The 18987-nt window shown below is 51.4% G+C and overlaps 1 protein-coding gene across 7 annotated transcripts in view; it reads left to right on the plus strand.

The window, feature by feature from the left end:
* SLC6A6 (solute carrier family 6 member 6) overlaps window positions 1–18987 on the plus strand; it is an 82694-nt gene that overhangs the window by 28985 nt on the left and 34722 nt on the right. For all 7 annotated transcript variants that reach the window (XM_023516946.1, XM_003796217.3, XM_023516947.1 and 4 more), the window contains 3 exons: window positions 11436–11675; window positions 13636–13770; window positions 14826–15060. In XM_023516946.1, coding sequence (XP_023372714.1) covers window positions 11436–11675; window positions 13636–13770; window positions 14826–15060 — 610 coding nt within the window. The remainder of the gene's footprint in view (window positions 1–11435; window positions 11676–13635; window positions 13771–14825; window positions 15061–18987) is intronic.

The raw sequence follows: 18987 nt of genomic DNA on the forward strand, positions 1-18987 counted from the left end.
GCTCTGAGGGCCTTCTGTGGAAGAGGCTGGTGTCTGTACTTCTGTCTGGTCATTGACCTGCTCTGGGGCCTCGGTTTTCTCATCTCTGAAGTGGGCTTGCACAGGGATGCACTAAGTCTTACTAAGATGTCTGAGGCCCCATTTTGAGTCTGCAATCTGGTGCAGGGACCCCCGCGGTTTCCCCTGGCACTTGGCAAACACTTAGGTGCCAGGGAAATTCACTTCAAAGTCATTTTTGGAAGATGTTCAGGGGACATATGACTAATGAAAGTCACTATCCTAAATGTTTGGGAGTCATCTCTCAAAATAAGAGAAAAGGTTTGTAGAGTTTTGACCATTTGGCGGGAAACTATGCACAGATGCTGGGGACACTTCCTGGTCTACCCTGCCTTGCTGATGACGGCCCTGCAGGAGTCCTAAGCACCTGTCATTGTGCTCTGCTCTGCCACCCTCACAAGGAGTCCTGGGAACTGCTGAAGTGCAAGGCTGTCCCTACCCGGAGTGTCCCTGATCCCTGAGCACCAGATGTCCCAGCAGACAAATATTTGTTGTGCTAGGCCGTGTACTAGGTGTGAGGAAGCAGGCCCTGGGCAACAGAGGAGTAGTAGGCAATTACAGTAAGGGCTGGGAATGTGGGGCCAAAGGTGGCCTGTCCAGGCTGAACTGTGAGGATTGTCTGTTAATTCCTCGGGAGAATAGTGTACCAGGCCAAGGGGACAGCATGACCCAAGGTGTAGGGCCTGAGAAAGCACAGGATGTGTGGCTCAGCAAACCCTAGGGATCTTGAGTCCATTCTAGAGGGTAGAGGGTACCTAAAACCTGGTTTCCAGATAAGTGGGGCAGGCGCCTATGCCAGAACAGGAGGGCACTAGCCATAGGCAGTGCTGGTAGTCACCACCAGCTCACTAAGTTCCAGGCTGTTTGAATCCTCTGGCACCAAACTCTGGTTGATCCTCATTTCTGAGTCGGTGTGAGGTTGGGTTGTAGGTAGGAAGGAAGAAGAAAGTCCTTCCTTGTTGAGGAGAAACATTCTTAAAAGAGGAACAAGGAGAAGGGAGGGGGGAGGATGTTTACAAGTATTTAATGAGCAGAGAGTTTCACATGCTATAGATGGGATTTTCATGTCTGCTACGGAAGGTAACACCAAGGCTGAGAGAGAGAAAGTGACCGAGTCCATGCAGCAGGGGGTGCCTCTGTTTTCCGTGAAGCTGTGACTTCTGTCAGGTGCACCCTTAGCTGGCTTGGTCCCTGGAGCCTGTCTTCTTTCATTTTCTGAAGAGCGAGGGAGGGGCTGTCCTGTGTTTGCTTTTCAGAGGCAGCCAGTGAGGAGGGGGCAGCTCTAGGGTTCTTAGAGCTTAGGAGGGGAGGCTTAAGGAAATGGCAACCGAACCTTTCTGTTTCCTTGAGCCCCTTTTTTGTAGCCTTCAGAAAGAATCCTGGGTTCTACAGGGCCTGCCTTGGGCTCGTGGTCGACTCCGCCCCACCCCCACTTCCGGCAAAACCAAGCTGAGGGCTGCGGTGGTAGGGAAGCTAACAGGCAGAAGGGACAGCCTTGCTGCCTTATTGCTGGTGAGTCAGTGCCGGGAGGAGGTGGCTTGCTGACTCACCCCTCTTGCACCTCTGCAGGCCACTGTGGCAGCCTGACTTCGGCTAGCCCAGCTATGGAGGACGGGAGTGGGGAAGGGACTCCCCTCCAGCCCTTACCCCAACCCCTATGCTTTGGAGCAGGGCTGCCAGGCAGGGTGGCCAAGACAGCCCAGCAAGAGGAAAACAAAACCCCCAAACCCCAGTGTTAAGAGCAAATCCAATGGTGTGCTAAAGGAAAGCAGATGCCCCACCAGGCCAGGGCCAGGCATTGCAGACACCTGTGTGTGCCCAGTCCAGCCTTGCTGCCTAGTGGCCCTCCCCTCCTCCAGCTCAGCTTTGGTTTCTGAGTGTGCCCAGGTCTACTAAGTGGTGTTTGGGGTCCTCCGTGAGCCCGGGCTGTGAGGCCCGGCTCAGAGCTTGTCACAGTACCTCCTCTTTGATACCTTTCTTGCCTGCCCTTGGCCAGATGTGTAATCCCTGTCCTTCCTTTGAACTCATAGAATTTGTGTGTTACTTTAACAAAATGAGCCCCTCCCTTCTGTCTCTAGAGCTTAGCCCCGAGAGGGAGGGCAGGAAGGTGGCCCTGTATCCTCTGCAAGTGCTTGGTCAGATGGCAGCTGGGCTTTTGCTGTTGTTCAGCCTCCTCCCCAGGGAGACCTGCTGCTGGGGAGTCCATAGCTGTTCAGGGCAGAGCTGGAAAGTGGCTTCCCAGATCACATGGATTGTAGACTGACCCCATTCTTTCCAAAGCATGGCTTTACCTATGGACTTTGGGGGTGGGGAGTTAGGCTCCACACACATGAACAGTGTCTTTGTGCTACCCATGTGAGGTCCTTGGGCAAGGGGAAGGCATTCCCACCACCCACCCCACACATTCTCAGCTCGTGATGAGGAAGCCGGATAGCACTGAGGTGCTGGGGTTAAGAACTCTATAGGCCCCACTAGAAAGTCAAGTGGAAAGGTCAGAGTTGCCAGGCAGGGTTTCCAAGACAAGCCTATAGGGAAAAACCCAACACAGGCCTTTAAGTCCCCTCCCGGAGCTGAGGGAGGGGTTGGCCAGGGGGTCACAGACAAGCTGGGGCTTTAGCAGAAAGGGTTGAACCCTCACTGGGACAGCACAAAATCTGGGATAAATCCAGGTTCTGAGCCTGGCCTCAGGGCCCTGCCCCCCTTTCTCTCTGCCACTCATTGTTCTGCCAGATCTTTGCCATGCAGATCTTAGCTTCAGTGTGGACCCTGGAGCCAACTGTCTGGGTTCCAATCCCAGCTGCGTGTGACCTTGGACAAGTGGCTTCACCTCTCCAGGCCTCGTTCCGTCATCTAGACTGCTGAGGAGTAAACGAGTTAGTTGTTAGTTGGTGCCCAGAAGGGGCTTCGCACAGGCCTACTCATAGTGAGTCCTCAGGAACCTCTGCAGAGGGGCCTTGCCAATGCCCGGGCTCCGTCACTCACACATCACCCTATTGTTGTCTTCTATATGCTGGTCACTGACATAAATATTTATTCATTTCTGTGTCCAGTTGTCTGTCTCCCCTTTGGGAATGTCACCCCCTCAGGGCTTACCCTGTGCCAATGCCTGGGGCAGTAGTGGGTGCACAGTAGGAGCTTCTCAGTAAACACCCCTTGACAGTCGCTGCTTGCCAAAGCCTCCCTTTCTCTTGCTTTGCCCCTGGACCTATGAGATGCTGAGGGGCAGTGACTTGACCCGCCGACTGGGCAGAGTCAGAACTAGACCCAGCTTTCCACCCCAGCCCACAGCTTTCCCAGACTCAGCCACCTGCTGAGGCAGTGCCTTGGGGTACTCCTGCTTTGTGTCTGGTGTGTACTGGGATCTACCTCCACTGCTGGGCAGTGCCTCCTCTCCAGCCCTCTCCAGCCCTCTCCAACCCTTCCCAGCCCAGCCCAATCCCCAAGGAGCCTGTGCCTCTCCCCTCCCGTCACAGCCGGCTGGGCGGTTCCTCCAGTGTTTCTTCTCTGCTGCACGTCTTTGGTTTTCTGGGGCTTTGGGCCAGGTCCTGTTACTTCCAAGGAGATGGTAACATCGATCTGGACCCAGTCCTCAGACCTCATGTTTATCTGCTAATGTTTTTTATAAGGAGAAGGTGACAAGATGGCTGTGGATTGGACTCAAATTGCCGCCCCCCCGCCCCCGGTATTGTCCCAGAAGCCAGTTCTTTGCAAAGCCTGTTCACCTTCACCCACTTTCCCTCCTACAAGCCATAGATGAACTACCTGGCCTGGCAAATCCCCATCCAGAGGTCACCTTTCTTCTAGGTGTTATCAATGTCACAGATTGGGAACTGTGTTCAAATCCTGACCCACCACCCTATAGCTGCAGGACCTGTGGGACAAGACCCTCCCCTTCTTTGAGCCTCAGCTTCCTTATGTGTGAAAGGCAAGGTTACTCAAGGCCTAGGGAGAGGCTGAAGCTCCTGCTGGTTGAGGATGAAGGGTGAGCCAGGAAAAGGGCTTTCAGCAGAGGTAAGGGGTCTCTGAAGATAGGCCTGTGCTCTGGGCTCTGGTGGGGTGAGGGGTTGCTGTGAGATCAGGAGAGGACCTCACCTGCAGAGGCTGAACCCCAGTTAGATAACAAGTCCCATCCCCAGGATGGCATATGAAAACAATCCCCACCCCACCCCAAACAGAATTCACTTTCACTAGGACCAGAATATTTTTCTCATTGTTTTGCCTTTGTTCTGGGCAAAACAATGCCGGGCTTCCTGGATGACCTCACTGGGACAAGCCATTGGGGTAAAAGGCTGGCCCGCTCAGCATCTCCAGACGAGCCTGGCCTGCCTTTTGCCACAGCCACCTTGGGTGACCTGGGGCAGTGATATGACCAGAGGACAAATTAGCCACAGGCTGAGTCTGGCCCCCTATGTATTGGGGCCTCGCCCACATGGTGTTTGAGAAATTGAAAAATGGTTATGTGCAGACAACCCAGATATTTCAACATCTCTTAAGAAATTGGAGGATCCGGCCCCAGTGGGCCCAAGTCCTGAAGGCAGCTGCAGTAGTGGGAATTGGGGAGAGCCACTGTGGTGAGAGCCCGGATGTCCCTGTACAGCAGTCCCCACCTTCCCTTGCAGCCTCTCCACCCACTGGACTCCTGTCCTTACCCATCAGGCCCCTGGAGGCATTTGAGCTTGCCATGCCTGAGTTAGTCTTTCCTCAGGAATAGATAACGAAGGAGACCGACCACATGATTCAATTAATGATTAAATCTTTCAAAGGTGTACTTCTTTTATTAAAAAGAAGGGAAACAAAGCCTTTGATTAATTCCTTTTTGTGACCCTCAGTAGAATGCTGTGGCGTCATAGCTCACAGTAACCTCAAACTCCTGGGCTCAAGTCATCTTGCCTCAGCCTCCCAAGTAGCTGGGACTACAGGTGCCTGCCACAACCCCTGGTTCAAAAACAGCTATCCCTTTTCGTAGGTGGAATAGCACTCTTAACACTACTCACTTTTCTTGTTGGGTGCTTAATTGCTAAACACTAGGGCCAAGGATGGCCCCTAAGGAGTGTGCCCAGGGCAGACATTACTAATGGATCCCAGCCCCTCTTCTCACTGAACCTATTCCTGGCCTGGAATCTATGGAGACTGTGCTCCAAGGAGCCCCTTCAGACCTACCAGACACCCCCTGTTTGAGATAGAGGAAACCTCCGGTCTACAACGCCACCTCCTGCCCTAGTCTGTGCTGTTTCATCAGCTGGCCCGGCCCCGGCCTGTGACCCTTGGCACTGACCACTCCAGGGTGCTCAGGCCCTCTCTGTCTCCATTATGCAGCCCTTGACTTCCCTGTTTGCCCTTGACTAGTTCCCTAATTTGTCAGCTGGTCCAGCAGCTTGCAGCTGGCCTCTTAAAGATGCCAGAACCCATTTCCCTTTGTGAAGTTGCTAACTCAGGAGACGGTGGCAGCCAGAGTGGTTAAGAACATAGACTTTGGAGGCCAAGGCAGACCAGGGAGCCTTTGGGGGCTTATGTGTCCTTTTACTCACTGTGAGACCCTGGGCAAGTCACTTCAGGTCTCTGCACCTGCTCAGTAAAAGGAGTATGGTAGCACCACCCACTGAGGGATTAACTAATAAAATACCTGGTAGAAGTGGGCGGCACCTATGGCTCAAAGGAGTAGGGTGCTGGACCCATGTACTAGAGGTGGCGGGTTCAAACCCGGCCATGGCCAAAAACTACAAAAATAAAAAAAATAAATACCTATGAAGTGTGGAGTGCAGTGCTAAATAAATGTGCATGCTGTTAGTCCTGGCCAAGTGCAGCTTTTCGTTTTTAAGTTTTTAATTGACAAACAAATGTATACATTTATGATGTGTACAACATGATATTTTGATATCTGTATACAATGAGAAATGGCTAAATGAAACCAATTGACTGTACATCACCTCACATACCACTGTGTGTTTTTTGTGGTGAGAAATAGCTCAGCATTTTCAAATATACAACATATTATTAACTCAATGACATGCAGTAGAGCTATTGAACTCATTCCTCATATGTAACTGAAATGTTATGTCCTTTCACTAGTAATTCTCCCATCTGTCCCACCATCCATTTTTTTCTCCTTTTGTTAACACACATTTAGGGTAAAATGCCTGACATAAGTGTAATAAAATCCCAGTGTGGCTGGCTGTTTTCTTCAATAGTAGCTAATTTTTATTGGTCACTTGGCATGTGCCAGGCCATGTGCTGAACATTTTATAGGCATCATCCCATTTCATCCCTGGTATTATTTTTATCCCTATTTTTTTTATAGTAGAGAAACTTAGGCACAAAGAGATTGTTAGTTACTCCAGATCATACGGCTGAGTTATGGCCTCAGTTGCCCAGAATCCGGTTCTGGGGTAGACAGGCAAATGGGAAAAGGAGAAAGACACCTCCTCTGGGCAGGCCAGGGCAGGGCAAGGGGCTGGGGGTCATTTGGGCCTCAGATTTCCCCACCTGTAAAGTGAGTATGTCATCCAGGTCTCCTCCTGCCCCAGTTCTGGGATCCTGGGAGCTGTTTTCCTAAGCCCCAGAGGTTTGCTGACATGCAGAAAACTGTCAGACCCAGCCCAGAGATCTTTCTTGGAGCCCTGCTCTGTGCCAGGCACTTAGTGGTGGGGGAGCATGCCACAGAGGAAGCAGACAAGACCTGCCCTCTTGCTAAAACAATGGCAGAAGCTCCTCAGTGGTTAAGTCAGTGACAATAAGAGATTTAAGTCATTGTTTTCTACCAGAGAGAGACTGAGGAGGCAGAAGCTGGGGGGGAGGGGGTGGAGGCATGGCAGCCGGCTGGTGTTTGGGCACTGTAGGGGAGCCGGGCAGCCAGGACACCCAGGACACCTGTTTCCCAGGGATCCCCACCCTGCTCACTCTGCATTCCCCTTCGCAAAGAATGCCGAGACCTCTTTCCATGCTTTGCTCAGTATCTTAGGCATGAGGCAGACCAAGGTGGGAATTCTGGCTGTCTCTCTCCTTTCCTCCCATGTGTGTAGCCTCAGCCAGGCTGCTTGCTTCCCTTCGGAAGCCTCAGCTTCCCTCATCATACTAGAAGCCCCTTCCATAGTAAGAGTGTTAGGAGAAAGAATAGGCAACTGTTTATAAACAGCTCAGCACAGAGTGAGTGCTCAAAATTCTGGTAGTTTTAAACAGAGAAGGAGCAAAGTAAATTCATGGTGTCACTGGCACTGGGTTAAATCTGCCAGCCTATGTGCCAAATCTGACCAGGTGATCTGCAATGCGGTCTTCAGGCACGGCTGGCTCTGGCTGCCACCCTTGGAACAGAAACAGGGAATGTTCAGCTGGGACGAGGAGGGCGGGTGGAGGCGTCATCCCAGAGCCTCTGTGTCAGAGAGGCTTCTAATCGCTTGTAGCTATAATAATCAAAGAGGAAGCTCTTAAAATGGGGAATGATATATCTCGGCCGCTACAAAATAACCCTGGGCCCAGTGCCAAGGAAAACAGCTCTCGTGGGCGGAGGCAGGGAAACAGGCTGCTGGAAGCCTGTGGAAGGAGCTCCTGAGCACTCACTGCTCTCCCGGGTGGTCAGTTTTTGGCGAGGTTGGTGGGGGGTGACTGGCCTAAATTCGAGTCTGCAAGGAAGCATGGAGGTACTACTCTGGGGATGCCAGGGAAGGTGTCTTCTGAGGTCAGACTGGGCTGCCAGAGGACAGAGCAGCCATAAGCCAGGGGTTCAGGCACAACATCAGTGCAACGTCCTGATCACTGTTACTCCCAGATGAGTAACAGCTGACCTCAGGGTGTCAGTTGTCATCTCTTGTGTCTTGCTGCTCTCACCCTGGGTAGGATGAAGGCTTTACATAGCCCAGGGTCAGGGGTGGACCTGATAATCATTATTATTGAAGTGATAGCAGCAGTAATAATAACAGCTAGTATTTATGGGGTGTAGAAAGTCCCTGGGTTATGAACAAGAAGATCTGTAGGTTTGTTTCTAAGTTGAATTTATATGTAAGTTGTAGCAGGTGTATTTACCCATTACCCACAATAACCCCCGTTCATAAGTATGAGTTGTATGTAAGTCAGGTGTTTGTAACTCGGGACTGCCTGTACTTGCCATGTGCCATGTACTCTAAGCACTTTCTGGGCACTCCTCTCTTTGAGCCCTCACAATGCCCCCATGAAGTGGGCACTGTTACCCACATGTTACAGATGAAGACTGAAGACCAGAGAGGTTGAGTAACTTGCCTGAGGTAACCCAGGCGGGAAATGGCTCTCAGCTTCTGGGTCAGGGCTTATACTCTGATTCCTCCAGAGGCCAGGCTGCCACCAGAGGGCCTGGGGCAGCTGGCAGGGAGCCTGAGAGCTTTCTAGAGTGAGGATCCATATAGCAGTTCTTTGTGGCCCATGTTCTAAGGAAAAGGGGAGGCAGGAGATGGGGCCAGAGGGGAGCAGGGGCCCATGCTGGGACCTGGTGGGCCATGGTAAGGAGCTTGTGCTCTCTCCTAGGAGTGACAGGAGGGCTAGGGGGAGGCATGACGATCTGATAATGCTGTTTAAGCTGCCCTCAGCTGCTGTGTTGAGAATAGCTTGGGGGTGGGCTGAGTAGCAGCAGGAAGACCTGTGAGGAGGCTGCCACAGATGCCCATGCAAGGGCTGATGGGGCTTGGAGCCCGTGGTTGCCATGGCAACTGAGAGATTGTGGGTGGATGCCAGGAATGTACAGGCAGGTCTTGCCGGAATGGGGTTTTGCAAGGGCAGGGCTGCCAGCTGTGTGCTCTCCAAGGGCAGGTGCACCTGTGATGGCAGCTCCCATAGGTGGACAGGTGAGCCCACCTTGGGAAAGGGAAGTGGGGAGACCCCCATGATGCCAGATATATGACAGGCCCCTGCTCTGCACCTTTCCAGGCCCCCACCCTCATCCTAGCTCAGCCACGGCTATGGGACAATGGGGTTCTGAGTGTGAGGGGCTAGAGGCCTTGTTTTGTAGAAACCAGAGCCTAGAGCTAAAGGTCTTAGAGAAATCTTGTTGCTGCCTCCCAGTTTTCTAGACGGTTCTCTGGGTATCACTGCGGCATGAGCAAGTGGGTCTGGGGGCCCAGCGGGCAGGGCCAGGTCTTGCAGGGTTGTCCTAGGGAAGCAGATCCCAGCTCTTAGTAGGGCCGAGCTTTTGCAGTCCCAGTCACCCATGAGGTCATAAGATCCCCTTCCCCTAATGGGGAATGTGAACAGAAGGGATAGCCTCCCTTTCTTGAATTTGAATGCCCAGCTGACCTTGTGAAATCCCTTCCCGCCCTGAGGTCTAAGGAGAGTCCAAAAGAGCTCGCCCAGCCCTTCTCGGCGACAGGCTCTGGGTCACTCTAAGAACCACCTTCACTCAGAGGGAGTTGACCCTCACATCCTCCAATTCTGCGCCCACCAAGCCGCCCCACAATGACCTGCCCAGATAACCATCGAGGGCCGTGCAGATGAATGCAAGAACAATGCCGGCCGTCGGGCTATTTTTACAGTAGCCATTGGCCCGCCTAACCCGCGCCTGGCCCCGAGGGAGCAGGGCAGAGAAAGGCGATGGCGGATGCCCCAGCAGACAGAGGAAGGGCTCCGTGAGCTGCCCGGCGGCTCCAGGAAACCTTTCTTGGTCTGCTCTCTGCCAGATAGTGAAACAATTGGGGTCCCCCACCCCAAGGAGAGGAAGGAGGCGTGGGGGAAATGGGGGGTTTGTTGTGCTTTTGTGCCTCTGCCCCTCAGAGCACAGCTCCTGTGGACCCAGTGGGTGGGGCTGGTGAGTCCTCAGACAGCCCCCACCTCACCTTGCCTGCAAGGCTCCGAGGCTAAACAGCTGCCTGCATGGCGCAGTTGGGAAGAGGCAGGGCCATGGTTTGCAGTTGTCACCAGCTGCTTGCAGATGCCACTCTGGGAACCATCTACCCAGCAGCTCTTGCCTGACACCCTCCTTGTGTGGCAGGTCTGGCACTGGGCGCTGGGAACACAGCAGTGAGTAAGGCAGATGAGGTCCTTGTCCCCAGGAAGGTCTATTCTAGTCAAGGAGACAGTCAACAAGCAAGGAAAGGAATGTGGTATTTTCAGGCAGCACCAGGCGCTTTGATGAGAAGACAAACTCGCTTTGATGAGAAGACAAACTCGGAGGCCAGCAGGAGCTGGCCAGGCCCGTGTGTCCTGTGAGCCAGGTTGTGAGCTGGCGAGGTGTGCCATGTGAAGGAAGGAGTATGAGCCTACTGTAGCCTGATCTTCCAATTTTTCAAGAGAACCTAGAAATCTTGACTTTTCTCTGAACTCAGGTATTTCAATGTTGGTCACTGACTTGCATCCTGAAGAAAAAATAAGTCGTGTCCCCCGCTGCTTAGCTGAGTCAGCCACCTTTGCTGGTCTTTCTCTTCTGCAGATGGAGAAACCGAAGCTCAGAGAGGAGCCACTCTGGGTTCCCCCAGCGTGTCTATATCTTGTTTCCCTTTGGCACATCATGGCTTAGCCCTTGAAGGTGGGGGGCGTGGTCTTGCACACTACCCTCTCGCTGTGGGCTAAGACTCAGGTTGCTCTCGGTAACCCTGGTCAGTTTTTGGGTAGCCAGTGATATCCACCTCCTGCTGGGTGGGTGGATGGGGTCCGCAGGGGGCGGCTGCCTCTGGAGTAAGCCGAGAATGGTTAGAGAAGGAAGGACGTACAAATGGAGATTACCAAGCAGCTTGCATAATCCTCACCAGTGCAGCTCTGACTAGTCAGTAAATTGAAAATATATTCCATAAACATCCGTTTTCTATGTGTTGATGGAAACCCATTCTCAAGTATTATTTCCATTCCAGCCTGAAGCACCATTCCTCCTTGCCCCTTTATCCTTTCTTTCAACGATTGTGAATGGGCACGTCTGCGGACGAGGCGCTGCACATTAGTGAAATAGGAGCCTCCATTTTTTTTTTTTTTTTTTTGGTGCAAATTCAAAATTAGAAAATAGTATCTGTGAATTTCTGGAGACCACAGGCGTTATTTGGAAGGTGTCTAGAACTGCCTGGGGTGTGTTGCATTTTGTAAAAGATGATGCCAGGGCTGAGGTTATCATCAGCTATGACATTCGGGGCTGACAAGCATGGGGCCCAGAGCCCCTCTGTTCAGCAGGTGCTCAGGGAGTGGGACCTGTGCGTTCTGTGGGTTGCAAGTGTCCCCAGAATCCCCAGACTGGATCCTGAGGTCCTGGTCTCCTAAAGGGGGCATCCAACTTACTGTTGTTGTGTGTGCAGTAGACAGAGGAGCGGGTGCCAGGCCCCCTGCCCGAGGCCTGGACAGCTGGGATTTGGCCTGTAGATGAGAAGGAAGAGCTTGTGCCTAAGACACACAGGAGGTCCCTTACCAGCTACGTGTTGGTTCTGTTTTGTCCCTTACAGAAAGCGAGGAGATGGCCACCAAAGAGAAGCTGCAGTGTCTGAAAGACTTCCACAAGGACATCCTGAAGCCATCGCCAGGGAAGAGCCCGGGCACACGGCCTGAAGACGAGGCTGAGGGGAAACCCCCCCAGAGGGAGAAGTGGTCCAACAAGATCGACTTTGTGCTCTCTGTGGCTGGCGGCTTCGTGGGCTTGGGCAATGTCTGGCGTTTCCCGTACCTCTGCTACAAAAATGGCGGAGGTGAGCCTGGGTCGGGCTATAGGTTAGGGGGGGACCCTCCAGAGCCAGTGGCATTGGAGGCGAAGGGTAGGACCAGGGCATGAGTGGCCCTCTGTGTTCATCCTGCTTTTTAACAATTTGTCCTGCGTCCCACGGCGTTTTTAAAAAGTCCCAATTTTTGGAAAGAATGCACGACAATCTAGGGAAGGGAATATACGGTTTTCGGCTGCTGAAAAGGTTAATGTAACTCCATTCGGGAATGAAGAGGTTAATGTAATTTCATTTGGAAATGAAAAGGCTAATGTAAACTCCCTACTCCTCTCCTGGGCAAGGTCGCCCAGGTGGACTGGCCCCCTACTCCTTTGAGCCACAGGCACCGCCCTATACATAATTTTTTTTAATGTATTACATTTGTAAATTGTACTTATGTTGAAATTAAAAAAAATTACAATACTATTTTTGCGTTCTATGAAAATTTTTGTTGCTCCATAGACCAAATTTTTAATCAAGAACACACCCCTCCTCCGCCCCACCCCCGCCCCACCCACGATCAATGGTGTCACGCTTTACTAATGTTAAAATCTGGTCACCTTACCCTAGACCCCCCTTGCTGACCTCCCCAGGTCAGTCCGCCACACCCTCCACCCCACTCCACCCCACCTCACCTCACCTTAGAGATAAGAGATGAGCATGACTGAGAATCAGGGAACTGTTCTGCCAGGGTCTTGCTGTGCTACCTTGAGCAAGTTCCTTACCCCCTCTGATCCCTTATTTTGCCATATCTGAAGAGGCCCACGTTTCCTTGGGCAGAGTCATACGCCTTTTGTAAATTTTGCCATATTTACTTACCAATGACTATTTCTTACTTTATCTTTTCTTACGTTTGCTTTAATTTTTCTAACTTTACCAAATGTATTCCAAAATGCAGGCTTGATTTCTCCCTTTAAGTGGAAAACCATTTGTCATGATGAAAAGGTTTTCAGGAAAAAAAATATGATGAAGTTTTTTTTTTTTTTTTTTTAAGTAACCTCTCTCTTCTGGCTGGGGTGATTAGTTGGTTGGTTTGGGTTTTTTGTTTTCTGTATTTGCCTCCTGAAGGCTCTGAGCTAGAGTCTTCTAACAGGTCTCCTAGAAGAGATACTAAAGTCAGACAGGACCCAGTGGAAACTTCCTCACTGGTGCCCTCAGAGGGGCTTGAAGAGAACTGACTAGGGAGGAGTCCCCGTGACTGCCTGTTGTCAGCGGCTTGACTAGCAGCAGAGATGGGCATGCCATGTGCCACCCATATTAAGAGAACCACTTTTCAGGGAATTCTCCCTTAGAGCCTGGTTTCTTAACCTTTTCTAGGTCTCAGGCCCCTTTGGGACTCTGATGAGTGTCCTAGACGCTCCCCAGAACAAAGCACATACATTAGACCCAACTTGCCCACAGTTTCAAAGGGTTTATGGACCCGCTGAAGCCATTAGTGGACACCAGGTAGGAACCCCACCCCGATTCTGTGCCCCTTGCTCCTCCCCCGGGTCCCATCCCCCTGGCTGGAGATGCCCACTTCCTGTTCTTCCTGTGGCCGACCCTTCCTGGAAAGTTCTTCTTGCCTCCTGAACTGGACAGACAGGAGGTTGGTGAAGGTTCCGATGAGGAGGTGATATTTAAGATGGCTTTTACAGCCCAAGCAGTGCTTATTCAGAGGGACAGAAGTGGAGAAGGTAGGCAGGTGGGAGGCACAGCTTAAGCAAAGGCTCTGAAGCTTGAAGTACCTGGTAGATAGAGAGAAAGTGAGAGAGAGGGCCCGCCGGAAAGACTATAGCAGCAGAAGGCCCTGGAGAATTTTCCACCAGTAATGAGAGTTTGGCCGTGATCCCTCATGCCCCCCACTCATTCTCTCTGATTCCATTGTCTGGGAGGCTTGGGAGTGAGAAGCTTCTGCATCAGCCCCTGTGGTGGTGACAGCCTGACCCTTGTCCCATTCTGCTTTCTGCAGGTGCATTTCTCATACCATATTTTATTTTCCTGTTTGGGAGCGGCCTGCCTGTGTTTTTCCTGGAGATAATCATAGGCCAGTACACCTCTGAAGGGGGCATTACCTGCTGGGAAAAAATCTGCCCCCTATTCGCTGGTGAGTATGGGACAAAGGTCACCTGGGGCCTGGTGTTCACCAGTTCTGCACATGTTTATTGAGTGCCTACTGTTTGCCAGGTACACTGGATCCTCATGCATCACTGAGCTCTGTGGCTGACACAGGAGAACAGCCAGGACAGTACAGGTGTGATGTAGGTGCCATTGCATAAGAGTAAGGGGGAAGGAGACTTGCCAAGTGCCCGGCACCCGCTGGCTGCTTAGTAGGGCCCTCCTGTGTCCCTTTATTAGGTCATTGGGCAGAGACACTTCCTACCAGTACAGCACAGTAGATAAGCACTGCGGCAGGTTAGACAGGCTTTCTGTCTGGATTCAAGTCGCTTTCTTTTCTCTTTGGAAACATCATTGCCTCATCTGTAAAGTAGAAATACAGTGATGTACTTACTTTGCGGGTTGCTATGAAGACATAATGGCATAGCCATGTAAAAATGCTTTGTATGCATAAGAAGTGCCAAATTAATGGTAGCTTAATCAGTCCTCTGCTTTGTATTTAGTATGCACTCAAAATAATCACTGTTTGGATTTAATTTGCAAGTATAGGAATATATGTGAGTCTGTTCATTCAGACATCCTTATAAATCTATGCATTCCCCCATTAAACCTTTCTTCCACTAGACTACTCAGCAATTAAATTATCCATCCATTTTTCCATTCATCTCCCCATCCACTCATGCATCTGCTCATTCATCCATCCATTCTAACCAACCACCATCCGTACATCCATCCAACAAATATGAATATCCATCGATCCAGTATCTATCTATGCAGCTGTCTGTCCACACATCCAGCCAACCATTCATCTAACCATCATTGCTCGCTCCCCCTTCCATGCATCCATCCGTTCAGCTAACACCCCATTTATCTAGCCCTCCATTCTTTCACCTTTCCATTCATCCTGCAGATTTAGTGGTCACTGTTGAAGGCCCTCTCCCAGCCCCAGGCCTGGGGATGGCATGGCCTTCCCATTGAGGACGTGGCCGTGGTAGGTCTGGCCACCCTTGTGATGCATGCTTGTCTTGTTTGTGCAACCTGCAGGCATCGGCTATGCTTCCATCGTGATTGTGTCCCTCCTGAATGTCTACTACATCGTCATCCTAGCCTGGGCCATGTACTACCTGTTCCAGTCATTCCAGGAGACCCTGCCCTGGGCACACTGCAACCACAGCTGGAACACGCCCCAGTGCATGGAGGACACCATGCGTAAGAACAAGAGCCTGTGGATAACCCTCAACACCAGCAACCTCACCTCGCCTGTCATCGAGTACTGGGAGTAAGGCCCACCTCACACAGGAAGGAAGAGGGTGGGCACAGAGAGGGCAGCCCACTCCCTCATCTTCTCCCTGGGGCCATGGGAGTCACTGTCTTCTGGGGGAGGGAAGGAGGGTACAGGTATGGCGCTAAATCTCTGCCTTTGGTTACAGGGAGGCCTGGAATTATATCCCTGTTCTGCCTTTTACTGGCTCTTTGACCTTAGGCAAGTCACTGCTCCTTTCTGAGCCTCAGTTTCTTTAACTGTCAAATGAGGGGAAGGACTCCTTCCTACCCTCCCCTGTGGGATCCCTGTGAGGACTATTTCTCCAAGGCAGCTATACGTACTTATGTTGTCTGAAACTGAAATGACAGTTTTCTTGATGTATTTTAGAAAAAATATATTCTCTGTTACTGCACAGAGAAAAATGCATATATGAAGCTGAAATAGTTACTCAAATGAAAAGATGAGCAGATAGAGTGAAAAATACATATCAGTGAGCTTTTGCTGTGTAACAGCTATCCCAAACTTGGTGGCTTCAAACAATAATCTTTTATTTGGTTCTTGATTCTTCTGCTTGTGAGTGGTAGGGCCAAGTTTGGTTGGGCAGTTCTTCTGGTCTTAGGCTCCTTCGTGTGTCTGAGTCAGCTCAGGTCCTCAGGGTTTGGGTTCCTGTTGGGGTGTCAGGAACAACTGGTCCTTGTGGCCTCTTGGGCTCAAGTGATTCTCTTGCCTCAGCCTCCTGAGTAGCTGGGACTACAGGTGCTCGCCACAACACCTGGTTTCCATTATTTTTCTTTTTTTTTTTTTTTTTGAGACAGAGCCTCAAGCTGTCCCCCTGGGCAGAGTGCCGTGGCATTACAGCTCACAGCAACCTCCAACTCCTGGGCTCAAGCGAGTCTCCTGCCTCCGCCTCCCAAGTAGCTGGGACCACAGGCGCCCGCCACAACGCCCGGCTATTTTTTGGTTGCAGCTGCCATTGTTGTTTGGCGGGTCCGGGCTGGGGATTCGAACCGGCCACCTTAGGTGTACGTGGCTGGCGCCTTAGTCCATTATTTTTCTTAATGTGCCCTTGGCCCAAGAAAGCCACAAGACAAACCCAGAATCAAGGGGGGGGGGGAGTGAAATAAACTCTGTCTCTTCATAAGAGGAGTAGAGAACTGTGGGCATTTTTACATGAACCAGTAAATAACTAGAGAGGGCAGCCATCAGGAAGGCATGGTGTGGAGTCCTGGAGTTCAGAGAGCTCTCAGTCAGCTGATGTACAGGGATGTCCTTGTGACACAGGGCTTGGAGGCTGATCAAACATCTGTTAGATCATTTTCCTATTTTTCATGAGCTATTAAAATTGGGACTCAGCACTCAGTTATAGCCCCCTCCACCGTGGAAACAGCTGAGATGAGGCTTTGGGTGGAGGTGAGCTGGAGCAGGGGATGCTATTAAGGAAGGGGATGGCCTCTACTCATGACAAGTTGATAGTTTCTCACTTTTGTGTGTGACTTTGCTGTTTTCAAGGTGTCTGCCCACTTCTTAGAAGCTGGGCTGGAGAGGAGGAGCTGCCTGCTAATGGGTCCCTGTGGTGGCCCAGGGTTGGGGCTGGGGAGTCCTAGGCAAGGAAGGGGTCCATTGCCCTCCTTGGTGTGAGGAGCCCTTACTTGGGTGGCCTGTGTCACTGTCTTGACTTTGGTATGTGCTCATGGGCAGGTCCCCAGGCCTGATAGGACTTGGGAGCTCTCCATGCAAATGAGTTTTCCACTTGCAAACAAAGAGGCCAGGAAAGGCACATTTATCACCCCTCAGCTCCCCTCTCTCTGGAGAGCTGAGTTTACAGACAAAGAAATGCTGGCACTTCATTCTTCTCATTTGAATGGGGCCGGAGACACAGCCCTGTCCTTTCTCTGCTGTTCTTGGCATAGCCTGACCACCGGGCCTGCCCCTCCCAGAACACTGGCGCTGAGCCAGCTACAATGGGTGTCTGCTGGGACATCGTTGCCTCAGTCATGGCCTGGTCCGCCTGGGCTCAAATCCACACTCTGCCACTTCTAGCTCGGGCAGGGGCGTTCCCCTCCGTGGCCTGGCTGTCCTCCCCTGCATCGTAGCACTGCCCTTCCAGGGTTGTAACATCATCGCCCTAACTGCACCTGCTTGATAAATGTGGGTTGTCATGACCATTTGTTAGAGTCCTCCTGGTGGATAAAACCACCCCCCAGAGGTATTTGGAACTTTTTCAGTGCCATAACCTTAAAGAGCTACCCCTCTTAAATGCTAATAAACCCCCCTGTTGCAAAGGGGTGTCCTCTCTGTGGCACTGCTGATCTCCGTGTTGTCTGAGGCCTGAGGGATCATGGTGAAGGAGCTGCTGGGAGCAATATGAGGTCTTCAGGGTGTGCAGTCCTCACCCCTTTCTGCCCATCCCCCAGACTGGGCCCTCTAGGGAATTCTAGGGTTCGTGTCTGCCAGAGTCTGTTTTGTGCACCCTGGCTCCCTTTTCTGGCCCAGAAGACACTGAGACAGTGTTTATCTTCTGAAAGTTCCTTGTCCACGGGCACCTTCCCAAGTGCCAGTGTGATGCAGATGGATTTGCTCTGTCCACACAGCACCAGCTGCCTGCTTGGTGCCTCCTGGTCCAGCCTTCACACTTCTCCCCCAGTGTCTCCAGCCCCAGGTTCTAGCAGAGCTTTGTGAGACCACCTGAATGTTAAAAAATAACTTACCCTCATTCTAGAGCCCTGGGGAAGAGTGAGGTATGGGGGGACACACCTGGCAAATAGGCTTAGACAAGAGGACCAGCCCTGCCTCCGTGTCCTGCCTGGCTGCATAGGCTGGGCCGGGGACTTCAGCTCACTTCCAGCCCTGAGCCGGGCACCACGGGCAAGAAGGATTTGATCTCCTGCCTTCAAGAGCCTTCCCTTTTCTTGGCATTAAACAGTGGAAAGGAGAGAGAACCAATGGGGAATAACTGGCTCCCAGGAACACAGAGTTGGGAACTTGCCTCTGTCATTTCATTTAGTGTTTGCAAAGGTTTTTTAAGTAGGGAAAATATCTAGGCATCACTCAAAACTCTTCTTTCCACCTCAAATCCAATCTTTAGGTCCTCTTAGCTCCCCCTTCAAAGTATATCCAGAACCTGTCCACCCTTCCCCCCCCCCCCGGGACACCTATCATCACTCTCCTGGACACTGGCATTGGCCTTGTGGTGTCTCCCTGCCTCATCCTTAAATCTCTGTAGTCAGTTTGGAATCCCATATATTATTTCCCAACTCAGAACCCTCCATTGCTCTTCCCACACTATGATCTTACCTTGCCAGAAAAGACCAAGTGAGACTGTTTCTACACAGTAAGTGCTCACCCAGTGCTCACTCCTTTTTTGATTTCTATGTCTGCACGGGACTCCACAGCCTGGAGTGACTACCCCTGTCTGGCCTCACTTCTCCAACTGCAAGTGGAGGGGCCACATGAGCTGGGCTTTGAGGGATGAATAGGAGCTCACTAGGCAGAAAAGGAGAAAGATATTCCAGGCAGCAGGAACAGCCCATGAAGAAGTACAGCATTCCAAAAGCACATAAGTGTTTAGGAATAGCAAGTAATTGGTTTGGCCAGACCACAGGATGCATGGGCAAGCAGAGTCAGGGAGTGCTGAGGCATTGAATGTTAGGGTGATAAGTTTGAGCCTTGTTCTCTAGAAGAAGGAACCATGGAAGGTATGTGAGAAGGTGAGTCATGTGATTGAATCTGTATTTTCTGGACATTCCTTAGGGAACATACTGGTAGGAAAGAAAGGCTAACTATATACAGGGCTGCCGAGGACTCAGCCTTCAGCAGATCTGAGTTCCCTTTAGGGTGAAACTTAGCATGGATGCCCCTGAAAATAGCCAGCAACCCTGCGGTAATTAGCTCCAGGTTTGCATGGAGTGAGGCTTGTCAGGACATTATGGTGGCGTTGCTGGT

Source organism: Otolemur garnettii, unplaced genomic scaffold, assembly GCF_000181295.1.
Source record: "Otolemur garnettii isolate 467f Iridium unplaced genomic scaffold, OtoGar3 scaffold00101, whole genome shotgun sequence".
NCBI classification, from domain to species: domain Eukaryota; kingdom Metazoa; phylum Chordata; class Mammalia; order Primates; family Galagidae; genus Otolemur; species Otolemur garnettii.